Source organism: Macrosteles quadrilineatus, unplaced genomic scaffold, assembly GCF_028750875.1.
Source record: "Macrosteles quadrilineatus isolate MER2022 unplaced genomic scaffold, UCM_ALF_1.0 Scaffold_2__2_contigs__length_208266976, whole genome shotgun sequence".
NCBI lineage: Eukaryota > Metazoa > Arthropoda > Insecta > Hemiptera > Cicadellidae > Macrosteles > Macrosteles quadrilineatus.
The window spans coordinates 151,344,616-151,359,440 of NW_026542595.1; the positions used below are offsets into that span (position 1 = coordinate 151,344,616).

Sequence of the window (14,825 nt, forward strand, 5' to 3'; positions counted from 1 at the left end):
CATCACTGATATTGCAGCCATTGTTGCTTACAACTTGACCGTTGCGGTCAGCGTTGTGTGGTCAAAGTAAATTACAGAGGTTCATTTGTACATTTGTAAAGTTGTATGTGAAATGTAAAGTGTTAGAAATTGTTTGCATTGTTTAGTTTAATTATTATAAAGTAGCATTTGTAAAATATAAACTTGTAATGTACCAATTTAGACATTAATCGACCGCTACGTAAGATATTTAAGTGGTATTAGCTATACTAACTGTTAGTGGAATATCTGAAGTACAAACATAATACCATTAATCTTAAATATATTTCATGTATTTAATGTTTATGCTGATAGAGTAGGTGCGTGGTACAGTGCTCGCCAAGTAATTATAATTATGCAGTATTTCGGTAATAATTCGGTTTGACCGTGAAACATTTTTTTGGACTTGTAACAGTAAGGTACGTGCCAAAATACCAGCTGATCATTGTCAGTACAGTAACAACGCTTTCTTCTCAAACACTCGCCACGAATCCTTCATTCGTCTTCGATTGCGTCAAAATAATATAAATTAATCTAATAAACTCCATCTAAAGTTTTATTCACATACATAATAAAAAGTACTTAAAGCACTGATATTTAGTGTAGTTTACAACTTACTTAATATAACCATGTGAGTGTCATAAGGGGGGTTCAAAATGTGCACAATTTCACAGTTGTCTTGAGAAAAGTTTTTGTTGTTCAACATACAACAAGTGCTAGGTCTATATCAATAAGTGGTGACATTTTCTCAATCTATGTCAAAAAATAGATCGACAAATTACTGTGGAAAAATAGAAAAAAAACACAACCTAGACCATGGAATTTCATATTTGTTTGGCCTTTTCAACACAAATCCAGATATCAAACTTGAGAATACGAAGTGCAAATGAAAAGTCCTCTTTTCACCATCCATTGCCTTTACTTAACACTATTGTCCATTTCCTAATGTTTGCCCTCTGCTCTTCCACCTGTCACTATGAACTCACCTTTCACTTGCCCATCACCGAGTCACTGACGTCATTCTGGAGTGCCATCCACAGCAATTCAATCACAACATACATCCAGTCAAGTAAGTGATTAAATCCGAACACTCGCCTCGCTTCTTGAACACAACTCGACAACTCTATTACTTAACTTGGAAATTATTTTGTCAATTAATCCGTCGAGCAACTATTCTTGCGAGAGGTTTATTCGCAATTATCGCCGCTTCACATGTTCAACACTTGATTAAAACTTGAAGCAAACATTCCGAACTCGAGATTAAGACTCGACTTTAGTAATTGTTCCTTCTACACTCTACAGTAATGGTTATAGAGCTCATCCGACGCCCTGTATCGACTGAGTTATACTTTAATTAAACGCTTTTCAAACAGTTTGCTGTTTGTTGAATAGTGTAGTTTTGCAATTTGGTGTAGACGTAGTTAAACTCAGGACTTCTTTGCCACGAGTGGGTTTGAATGTGGTTTCAAATTAAAATTATATATTTTTTTTTGTTTATTACTGAATGCATGACACCTTAGAACTAGGAACATGTGAATTCATATTAACCTCTCAAGGAACCCTCTTATGAACACATTGAACCAAAATTTCCTAACATTTCGGTATCAAGGATGTTTTATAATTCTGAATTATAAAACATCCTTGATACACTGATGAAACTTATTAAACTCTGAACCTATTAATAATTTGACTAAAAAATTTGGAATAATTTAGTGAAACCCGCAGACAAAAATGTATTATTACTTATGAAATCATGACTAACGAGGCTCATTGGCTTTAAAAGCTTACTGTTATGAAACTTGGAGTTGGATTTGTGAATCCCTTCTTAGGATCGATAAATATGTCCACTAATTTATTCTCGCATTTAATAAAAGTTTGACTTACGAATGTCTGATCCTGGGACTAATTAATCGTTAGAGTTGTAGATGCTTTTACTCTTGAGTTAGACTTATGAATTCTTGCACTTATGAAGCCTTGAACTTAATCCATCATCTGATTTAGGACTAACTCTTTTTTGCTGCAAGTGTTTTCACTAATGGAACATTAAACCATCAATGCCGTGGACCTATGAATTAAGAAACATCAAAGAAAGAAGGTCAAAACTGATTGATCATTTGAATTGTAACTACTTGCACTCATGAAACCTTGGACTTATGTATTCTTTGACTTGTGAATCTTATCCTTATGCATCTTTTGGATTTTTGAATCTTTAATACAATACCTGGCCTATGAATGTTTGCACTCATATAACTAATTAACCAAGGACTTATGAATCCATTCAGAACCCTCATGCTTATTCTAGAATTCTGAAATCTCAGATAAATTGGACCCTTGAGTTTATTCCACACATCCATATGTTGCCACCAGTTGCCTTGGTGGGTTGGGCGCGCGTCTCCACATACATGACAATACTACTTCCTGCGGGTCCTAGACCGTGTTGATCGCTAATCGGATACCTCCCCCGTCACACAAAGAGGCTCAGGTTAAGTGGAGGTAGAAGGGCCAATTGACTGGATAACACGGGCTCAGCTCTCAGCTGTCACCTTCCGAAATAGCGGAGAAATAGTGGACAAGGGTGGGTATTGGATTCTAAATGTGGATAAATTGTGGATTTATTCAAATTTTACAACAGTAAAATACTATTTTCAATATGTTTGTCAACATCATAATACGTATGATGAATAAAATATCTTACTCCTAAACTTATACGCCTAAATTTACAATAAACAATGTTTTTATTGGATGTAACTACTGTACAATAAAATCAGGTTTCAAAGGAATGGAAATACTTAGCAAATTTGCTGAACCCAAAGTAACGAAGTTATCAGAAGTATTCTTCAATCCATAAAACGAAACACAGATTTTAAATAAGGAAGGAGCCAACCGCAACTAAGTAATACATTAAAAGTCTATACTGTAATTATTAGTCTATCTTAAATCAGGTCTGGAAATATTGAATTAATAGGTAATTTTATACACTGAATTCGAGGTTGACGTAACAAAATATTTGCCACCCGATCCTCATCCTGGACCCCGTGTATGTAGGGGGAGGTTTATCACGTGACAGGGGGGAGGGACAAGAGGGGGCCTCAGTCGCGAAAGTGTGTAAATTGTTGACGGTTCGCTCGAAGAAATTAACTGTAGTGGTCCTACACTCTGCTCCAACGCCTTTTGTCTCGTTTTCAGCTGGAAAGTGGCAATTTTGAACTTTTCTCCAGCTTCTTGTCTTAAGGGTTCCTTGTTAAATTATAAATGTCACGTGGGATGTTAAATGGACTAATTTTAAATATTTGCGAGTGTCAGTTTTGACTGTTCAACTCCTTAAACTTGTAATTAAACTGAATACATAATTGTGTGCACTTTTACGTGCAATTTGTTTTGAGAACACAACTTGTGATCAAATACTGTGACATTTTCTAAATAAAATGCTCAAGATTTTCGTCAACATTAACTAAATTACCATAAATACACATACACATTAACTTCATTATTTTGCGATTAGTAATAATCTTTCTCAGTTTTTTTATTTCATTATTATTTCAAGAAAACTATTAAATCATAAAACACAATTAGAACTCTCTGATTTCTCAGATCGCTCCAACACAATAGGTTAGAACACAATATTTCCAAAGAAAGCAACGACCTTTCACTGAGACAAAACCCTCATCAGTCCAGTAGCGGAATTCAATTAAGATCTAATCCGTCACACGCAGATTAGTTCTTAGACGTCGGCATTTTTATCGCCGAGGGAAGATAATGGAAAACTTAATCCCAATTTAATTAAGAAGTTAACAATAGGCGACCGCCGGAATTACGCTGGGTGTTGAGAAATAAATATCAAAGTGGGAGAAAAAGGGCGCGGGCGAGGAATTTGTCGTAAAAATACCGGCGGAGTCGTGACTAGGAGTTAATTCAGGGTCTTAATTATCTGGGGATGATCTATAGGGTCGGGGGCAATGCTGGACGTACAGCGCGGGTATAGTGTTACTCGTTTATACTTAACTCTTATGGAAGTTATGTTAAAATAATAAAATACCTCCGCCGCAGCAAACCTGCAGACTTAGCGAATTTCCATTTGCCTGATTGGATTTAAACTAAAATGTCTCCTTCAAAATATCACATTTATTCCTTATATAAACAGAATTAGTTTAATGAGTACTTAGGTTTGCTGCAACAGGGAGGGTAAACAAGTTTTTTTATGTAGAATATTAAAAGGTACTGTGGTTTAGTAAGAAATTAATGTATTTTCCAACTTTTATCAAAATATGTTTATAAACAAGCAAACTACAACAGTTGACTTATTCTCCATAAGAATAACATGGGAATTTTAAAATTATTTTTTTTTTAATTTTCTCCGTAACAATTAGGTGCATAATAATGCTTCAATATACTAAATTATTTGTTTTTTTAAGCTCTACAAAATGGTTTAAAAAGAAATTGTGAAATTTTGTGTTTTTAGGGTCAAAAATGGGAAAAACCTATTTTTACCCCATAAAACCCCCCATAAACCTCTGTTCCCATAGTCCGATCATGCTGGTTCGCGAACTCATTCAAGTTTATCCCGCCTTACACCTTCAAACCAAATTTTATCAAAATCGGACAAAAATTACTCAAGTTATCGTGCGGATGGACATATATATATATATATCTCTATATATAGATATATAAAAATTTGAACGAATGGTGTTTTTGGCCTCTGGGGACATCAAAATGAAAAAGTAAATCGGTCCCGGGCTTAGGTCTTACCATGAGACCTACGGTAATAGCTACTTCCCTATAGGGAAATTCGCTAATAAAACAACGTTAAATTCTTTTCTTCAAGATGTATTGAAAACGTCGAATATAAAAAAGGCCAATCTAAAAAAAAACATCAAAGTTACAAAAAACACATTAAACATAACATTAAAGTCTATGTTGTACATATTATGATTGTGCATCATTGAACAAGTTTCTTAAATTAATTTTAAAAACATCAAAACAGTTTTCATAATAATTTACACCAAAGTTACATATTGTAAAACGCGACGAATTTAATGAAACAAAATTTAACTTATTTACATTTATAATGTAAAATAACAAATAATAGAAATTAAAAATAAACTATTATAAAAACATTTACCCAGTGCACGTTTAGTGCTAGACATACACGTGGGTTGAAACACGTTTCTAAAATCATCAAACACATCTAATTGGCTTACTGATGAGTTGTGTTCTGCCAAAGACTTTGTTTGACATTTTATAAAACATGAAAGGAAATATGTTCCTTGCAAATGGTTTCTGTTTGCCTTTGCCAAGTTAAACGAATTACAAGAGAAAAAAGGTGTTGTTTGTTCACAAGTGACTACTTTTGTGCCACGTTATACGTATGTTGTTCTTATAGCTGTTTATATTTTTGTTGTAGTAACTGTTGTGTGATTCAACTAGGCTTGCACTAGATTGCATTTTAATTTTTGATGATCACACGTTTTGTAAATAAATTAATAAATGATTTAAAGTAAAAAAAACTAATAACTTAAATAAATAAATAATTTTTTTAACACTTCATGAGTTTGTTGTACAAATTGTTTAGCGAATGATTTGTGTTGTTTGATATTCATTCAAATGTCAGTTTTTGGATGGTCGATGAAGAATTACAAAATAGACTACATCAATGATATAGGTGGAAAAAATCTTACAAAAACCTTTTACAATATCGAGTGTTATTATTTACAACCAAACGATGAGCACTGCTTTGCATCATTTCCAAATTTCAATTAGCAAGGTATTTAAATCCTTTGAAAAAATATTTAATTAAAATGTTTCAAAAGATATTTTTGTATTAATTAACCAAAACATCAAAGGAATCGTTGAATCTTATCAATCCCTTTATCTCAACAGCAAATTAGGCTGTAGAAAATCCCGCTCATTAAAACCGCTTTGGAAATCGGCGATGCGCGACTCAAGTCGGAAAAATCAGTCCTCGAGGATTATTTTACTCCGATAACTCGAAGAAAGCCAGTTGTCTTCCAATTATATCGAGAATTCCCGTGGAAGGAAACGTAACCCGGGCCGTTATGAGATGAATAGGCGCGGGACAATAAGACCTAGACCTCAGTCTGGGGTAGGTTTTGTTGCTGAACAAGATTAAATTTCAAACCTCAACTACGATCAATGGACTAAACGATTCAAAATATAAACAAACGCCTCCGGAAGAGGCGAGCCGGGGAAACAATCGAGGAGTAGAGGTATAATTTGGAAGTGGATCTGGGGTAAATAACAATCCGACGAGAAAGATCTCTACCCAAAGCGAGTTCTGGGCGGTTTGTTTGAAAGGCATTATTGTAGTAAATTCAATCCGGGAATTTTTGAGGCTTTTAAATTGCGAATAGTATGGGCGGGGTCTGTTCGAAATTAAACCACCGCTATGAACTACTGTACTGGTGTATTCAGACGACAACAGTAAACTGACCCAAATCTACACAAAGTGGGATATCATTCGTATTAACACAATAGTATATGTAGGTGGAGTTAGGTTGTATAATTTTAGTAGGATCAGGTTATTTTAATTCAGAATCATATTTATTAAAAAAAAGGACAGTTTTCCGGTTTTCAACTTTCAAGAGGCACTGACTTTTCTGAGAATCAAACCGACATAAGAAACGTCACACATTCATTAGCTTTTGTACATCACATAGCCTAACTAATCTCCAATAAAAATAGGGTTGATTCGTGATTTTGGATAAAAGAAATAAAAATAATCAAATAATGGATATTTCAAGTGTAAATTTTATAGAACTGAAGTAATATGTAAAAATATCTATTTAATAATAATGAAATATTTCTGTGCTAAATGATGTGATTACGAAATGAATATGTATCCTTGTACGGGGTTTTTTTAGTATGGTGCGTAACACTTTCACATTTAAATAAGTTATTTATATGTAGAAACATAAACACACTTTGTCCCTCAAAATATTCTTCACAATTATTCAATCTGAATTTTACTTCTAACATACCCTACTCAAACACTTAACCAAAGAAACTGCAATAACCGCTGATGAGATAACTTCACACTCATTACCGATCGAACAAACGAGACACAAATTGTCACATTAACCACACCTAACCAATCGTAATCTAGACAGCTAAACCAATCAATCATAACTAGGCGATTGACTCGCAATCATAGCCTATACGTTAACAAGCGGGCCGTTAGGTTCAAACAAAGATGGCGAGTAAATATAGTGGCCAAGTAGACTGTGAATCGCCCAATCATGCTCATTAACAAGTCAAACAATGGACAGGAACTTCTCTTCGGTAACTAGGGGACTAGTGGCTAACAAGTCATTTCGATACATTTCGCCAGGTCGAGTGGAAAATTACGTTGCTTTCTGGGCCGAAATTAATTTGAATAACTGTTCGGAAAAGGTCGTGTGAAACTCAGTTTGTTTTTGGAGGGGAAATTCGGGGAAAGTAGTGGTATTGGGTATTGGGTTATAGAGTAGTGTTGACAGTTGTGTTAGACAATTTGTGGGGTCAGATGAGATTTTAATTTCTTTATCGTGCCACATTAAATTAATTTATTAAGCCCTGAATTAGTTTGTAATGTCGATAGCTAAAATAAATAGTAACCCGAGTAGGCCGGGTGATGTGTTGCTTGGAAATCAAACCTCTATACATTTTACAGTTGATTTGACATGTTTATGTTGTTTGCTGAAGTTGTCACCAAGTTTCAGAATTATTAATGGCATTAAAATTATAGTTAACACGTATGCTTGTGCGTTTATAGCTCTATTCAAGAAATACTATTTATATATCATAAGATACTGATTTTATTTTTTGTTCTAGGCTTCTCTCAGCTGCAGAAAAACTCAAGTTTCGGTTCCTCAGGCCCATGTATGCCAAGTAAGTCCGAAATCGTTATTGGTTTGTTTGGTAAATGGTTGTATTGACATATAGATATTTTAAATATTGATAGTATAAATAATAAAATATTAAAAAAAATTAGGTAAATAAAGTCTGATAAAACGTCAAAATATAAATTGTTATGCCATTTCCTAAACTATGATTTATTTAATATTTACAACATAACGAAACGGAACATTAACATTTTACTTTATGCCCTGAAATACTGTACTAAGAAGGGCAATTTTTCTTAACTGTATACGTCTAGTAACCCATTTACACTGTTTGCTTAGTTTAGGCCTACTGATCGGTAAAATATGATAGGTACTTAATGTTGTTTTACTTCAAGTAATTTTAGATAATTTAATGGACCTAAATATTCAAAAATAAGTATGCTTAATTAAAAAGTACACACGTATTAGTTTTAAAACACAATTTTAACTACTATTATTTTAACACTATTTTTAATATTTATATTAAACATGTTATATTATATTTGTAACACAGAAACCGAACATGTATTAGCAACTGAAATTTTATTTTAACAATAAGAAGTTACTTAGAAATATTAATACAGTTCATTTACGATACCAACAAGTCTATCAATAATTAAATTGTATGATGAACAAATGTTTTTAATTAGAATGACTTAACAAATCAAATGTAACTTCTGATATGACTGACTAGTATACTGAGATTTGTGCCTAGATATTGTTCCCGGAGCAACCCTAATTTACACAAAACATGAAAATATTTACTTTAAGTCCACTGAACATTGCCATTGTTTATCAAATTTACATGTAGTATAAAAAAAAACTATTAAATGAAGCGACTTATTTACACTTAAACTCAAAAACATTGACATTAAACTACAAACTACTCTCAGGTTGCGCCTAGACATGACATTAGCCTGATTAGCCGGGGTGACACAAGGTGTCGCTATAGGACCGATTATGTTCGCCTCATTGTCGTCATCTCGCTCTTGTAATTAGCCAAATCCAACATGGCGGCCGACATAAGTGACTCTTCACACGACAATACTACCCTTCTTTGCCATCGATTTTCACCGGGGTCAGTTATGTGTTTACAGAGTTAGACAAGTCTTAGTGCAAAATAAGTGCTGAAAAATTGGAAAATGCACGTCAGGAAAATTTAGAACATTACATAGTTTGTGCTTAGGGCCATCATAGCTGAGGAACTATTATTAAGACTATTTTTAAGAGAATAAAGGTTTTCATCGATATGAGTGGTTTCTGGGTTTCTCAGTATTATTTGGTTTTTGGTATCAAAGGTACGCAATTTGGTACGTGTATTAAATAGTAATGTTATATTGTCAAAAGTAAAAATTTGTATTCAGTCGATGTTTGTGTATTTAGTTAAAGATTCATGACATTAAACATGCATTCATGACCAATTCATGGCATTGCAAACACTTATGAAGCAATTAGTAAGCCAATGTCAGTCATAGAAGGCAAATAATTTATAGCAAAATTGTTTTTTGCTGTTGGGAAATATTTTAATTGCACCTAAAGTTGTATTGAAAGGGGGAAAGGGTATTTTGTTTACTAAAAACACTATAGGCCTAGGCTTGTAAGTAATAATTAAAAGATGTATTGTTTCGATTCCTTATTTGATTGTTGTAGGCCTAGTTTTATTTTGATCTGCTGATTAGTGTATTAGGGATCTTACGTCTCCCTAACATATTGAGTAAAAATTCCAAAACATGTTTTTAAACAATTTTATAAACACAAATATTGTATCGGACAGTTATATATATTTTTTAACTCACCCATCCTATTATGTATAACAATTAGCCTACCATACGAGACGATTGTTTTGTTTATTTAGTTACCCAGGAAATACTAGAAATATTTTAAAATTACATAGAATAAATTAAGTGATCAAATTAATTTTTTAAACCGTTTATCGGTTTATTTTATGTATCAAAATAAGTTGATGAATAAAAAAAAACTAACTTTTGAATTTCAATCGTAAGACAACCATCAAAAGGTTGGATATAAATAGGATGTATTTGCTGTGGATGAAATTAAAAGTTATATTTTTAAATTGTATCCAGCAAAACATAATGCAAATTGCATTGTTAACTAGAACTCATAAAAAGGAAGCGTAGGCCTATTACCTAACTATCTTCGATGACAATTTCTATAATAAATAAATATCCTTTTCCTTTTAATATTGCCTTTTCTCCGGGGTTACTGTTTAAGGTTAACATGTGTTGAACCCCTCATTAATGCCAAGTCACACTGTTTTAAGGAGGTCATTGTCACGGGCGAGAGGGTGTTGATTAATTAGCCTTTTCTGATGCTTAACACAATGTTTCAAAAATTACAGTTCCCTTAATTAACCCTTATTAGGGGTTTTGCTAGCAATTAAATGAGACGTTAATTGAGCTAATAAAATTACAAGTTCTATTAATTTGATCATCAAGTAACTAAGATAATTAAAAGATACTAAGTAGTCCAGAGAAAGATATTTAACCTATAATAACCTATAAATAATTTAAAAATATTTTATCTACTGTTTACCTTCTCAAAAGTGCATAGCCAGGAAAATATTTTGCAGTTTGTCCGATTTTCTTTGGGATAAATAAGGTAAGTTTGAATTAGTAACCCAAAATGAAAGAGGCGGAGTTGAGGATGTGCATAAAATTAGTAATACTAGTCTGGAGGTTATAGATATTTAACAATAAAAACCCTTCCATTCACAATCAATTAAGTGAAAGGTGGCATGATGCTAAAAGTTGGTCAAAAATAGTCACAGTACCCCAACCCAATAGTATACAATAAAATAAATGCCACCATGAACACAAATAAATCGTTGCTTAGCTATAAGAACGAATACTACAAAAAACGGAGTAAAAACCCCAACAAGGTAAAAGAAAAGATTGAACCATATCGTTAATCACCAAAACTAACGTTCCTAAAACAAATCTAATAAGAAACAAAACAATACCAGTTCCGGAATAACGAACTTCCAAAGCAACAAAAACAAAACCGAAACACACAAAACTTGGACAACACAACCACAGTAACACAAAATTCGAAAATAAAAAGGTAATCTTACAAACGTTACACATCACAAACAAAACTCATCACAAACACTAATCACAAAGGTAGAGAAATCAGAAAAGTGGTTCACGTTAGCACATCTCGTATTGGAAGACCCTGTGACACACATTCCAGAGTACGTAGTCGTGTTGCTGGTGAGGTGACTTGGGCTTGAATGGAGCCCGAGACCCTTGCCTTTGTGGGCTGTGGTGTGAAGTTGTCAGGTAAGACAAAAGCAGCCCCAGTGGGGTACTTGGGCCTTTCAATTCATATCTTGGTTCTACCTCTCGTCCACCCATATTTCATAACCGTCCGTTCGAATTGTGGTCTAGAGATCCAAGTACCACTCCGTTAGTTTTGATTGAATTCAATTTGTAACAAATTCGGAACAGTACAAATAATAACATCTTGATCAGCATTGTACGTGTCATCAAATTTACGGAAAGTAAATAAAAGAAACGTCTTATAACACTTAAAACTGAAAAGTGTTAAGTCCGTTTTAACGTGCTATAAGTCGTTTTTTTTTATTTACCTTCCGCAGTACAAAAAAGAAAAGGCTAGGTTATTATAAATAAAGCAGGTTAATGGGAAAATTTCGTTACTTAATAAATTTGGTGTGTAGGAATTTTGAAATTTGAGTGTTTAAACGCCAAAGGTTCTGTCTCTAAATCATCGGAACTCTCGTGAACCTTGGTGCTTTATTCAAGTCGCAAAACCAAACTTAATATTTTTTAGCGTTATTTATTTTAATGTGACCAAGATTTTGTAACCAAACTCCCACATGGTTTAACCTATACTTCTTGTCCAGATTTGTCATAAACATACTCCCTTATATTAACTGTCTTTACAGATCTGCGGCAATTAATCTTGATGTTGATTTTGTATTAATTTAAATTTATTTATTGTTCTCAGTAATATTTAAAGCTTAATATTTAACAATCATAACGAAATAGAGTTGTCCAATCACTGGCATTGGGGCATTAGAACCTATGAATAAAGCAAAGATCTGTTGTGCAGTCTGGAAATAAACATTTAGTTGACATAGCTCAATCGAACGTCAAATATTGAACACACACTCTTTAGATGTCACAGTAGTTATGAAACGTCTAATAGCACTGTTCAAATCTACGGTTTTCTGGAAACTCAAACGAGGCTTAGATCTGGGAAGCCCTATATTTTCTTTTTGCTTACATTATAATTGGTATCTATTTTTGTGTAATTATAAGTAAAAACTCCCCTATTTTATTTAGTTCAGTCAGCCTAGATAGCTTACATACACACGATATTTACATAATGCACACAGACGATTTCCTTTGTATAATCGTGTTTTTGTAAACTAAAAAATATACCTTTCTTACCTCTAATTGAAGTAACAAAATATATACTTATTCTTTTTTTACATGCAAACCTTATATAGGATTTCATTTTAATTGTTTAAAATGTGGGATGCGATTTCATTAGCTAACATATTTTATAACGGTCTTAATACTACAACTAGATGTTGCATTGAAGTTTTGTTTTTATATTGTGCATTTTTATTTTTTTCGTCGTTCAAACCTGAGATTAAGTTGACTTTTTGCCGTAGACTTGTGCAGAGGTTCCCAAACTATTTGACATTACAGATAATGTAATGATAATATAATACAGTGTACATACAACTTTTAATACAATATAAGTTTCCAATTAAATACAAATATATGGCTAATGAAGAGGAGTTTTTGAACAGGCATTCAAAGTTCGTATAATCTCCATTGAGGAATAGAGGAAAGAGCGTGCTCGCGTACCCAATAAATTATATTTTTGCTTTGCTCTCTTACTGGTTAAATTATCACCATACTAGCTAACAGCTATATTTCCGAAAACTAAAGACTCTTTATATTCGAAACAACAATTTGCATATAGATCAAAAAGTACAACTGTTGATCAATAAATTCATCCATGGAAGTATTTTTTAAGATTATTTAACGAATATTTTAAAATTTTATATTTTCTAAGAGCTCTGTTACCCAGCTTAACCTACTTTAAAACTGCAAAATGTTAACCATGTTAAAAAGACTAAATTTTTTATTTACCTTTTTGTAACTATTAATTATTTCCCTAGACATTTTTTTCACCACGGACTATGTATGTGCACTGTTTTTATTAATATTTACGATTTTAATTTTTTTACTTGTAAAACCCTAGGAACAATAGTTTTGAATAAGCTGGAGTTAATGTGTGTCTTAGTCAGCAAAAACGTCAGTCAGTTATGAAAATGACACACTAAAAAATGCTTGTCTGAAAGTTATTAACTTCACAAATTAACTAGTAACCCTATTTGAATTTTAGTTCAGTTGTATTTATTAATTATTAAGTTTGCATATTGATATGATTATTAATCCTAAGTTTAATGTTTCAAACGTAAGAAAACCTTTATTTGTATCCCTCAAATAAATTGAATTTTTACCAATAAAATAACAATATTTTTAAAAGGATCTCCGTCTTGTTGGTCAGATTAAAAATATGTTAAATTATACTGTCTAGTAAATTTATCCTATTAGTGTCCTACTATAAAAAGCAAAGCTTGAGTTTGTGTTTAGAACACCAAATTTAACTAGTGGTTTTGCCATGATACAGAATCAGTGCTGCTTAATTGTTTTTGGATTTGTGTAAATGAACATTGGGAATAGATGCAAAACCATAGTTAGTTGATTGAATTTAAATTTTAAAATGGGGAAAAGATCCTTTACTCTTCTACTTTTTGGTTAAAATTTTAAACGATCTTTCTGTATAGTGTGGTTTGCAAATTAGAATTAAATCTAACTAGCTATTGCCAGACTTCTAAGAAAGCTAATTTACATTTCAACTTTGTTTACTATTGAAACATACAAGGGAAACAACATTTTGTCTCTTCTCCGTGCTTAGGTGTTGCCAGTATTCTAACATTGATGCAAACCAAATACAATGTATACAAATACGACATAGTACAGACATTACACTACCCAATCGTACCTATCAATTTAGTGAATTTAAAACTTTAGTTGTTTCAAATGTTTTTAAATGATGCTTGAGAAAGATTCAGCAGGGATTAAAATTAAACATAATATTTAAAAAGAGGAGAATAAATAACTATATACAATTTTAATAATACTTCTATCCCACCTCTTACCCTACAGTGTACATTTTACACTTGCTTACAAGACAAAAATGTAACTGTTTTGACCAATTTGTTTTACCACATTTTTTAGTTCTTGGATATTATTGTATAATCTTTATGTTATTTATTTATTTATCCTTGAAGTATTTGTAGTTGTTCTTCGAAGAGGGAGTGAGGGGCAGATTGTTTTACAGTAGTGCTACAAAATATTTAAGAAACATTTGATTTTTAATTAGAATTGTACTGCGCATGTTTGTCTTTTTTCTTAAAAAGGTTTTTTATCCTTAAAATATCAAAATTTAATTGATTTGTCCTTTGAACTGTAAAATTAGGCTTGATAATTTAAAAGATAAATTTTTCCCATTATAAACATAAAAATTATCCTATTTAACACACACAATGCCTACAACACAATGTCACATAGGCCTACAAGATGTGTGTAAATGGAATAATTATTAATCCCGTGTCTGAGCCCAACATACAGACATTGATTGATCTGTTTGATATTAATGCAAATTTTATAAATTATGGTAATTTTTTACTAATATTTATATTTTTAACTATGTCCAATTTATTACTCAACTGCCCTCGTTGTAATCAGATTAATGGGTTTACTTTTAAATGTTTGTCGTTATAAATTCATTGTTAGCTAATCGTTTTTGATCTCTTGCGTTCTTGCATCACTGTGTTTCACCGTCTGTCAAATAACCAACCGATCA

General features: G+C 32.4%; 1 protein-coding gene across 5 annotated transcripts in view; it reads left to right on the forward strand.

The window, feature by feature from the left end:
• Positions 1-14,825, forward strand: part of LOC128986288 (visual system homeobox 2-like) — a 123,707-nt gene that overhangs the window by 24,246 nt on the left and 84,636 nt on the right. For all 5 annotated transcript variants that reach the window (XM_054406570.1, XM_054406572.1, XM_054406568.1 and 2 more), the window contains exon 2: positions 7,846-7,902. In XM_054406570.1, the coding sequence (XP_054262545.1) occupies positions 7,846-7,902 (57 nt within the window). The remainder of the gene's footprint in view (positions 1-7,845; positions 7,903-14,825) is intronic.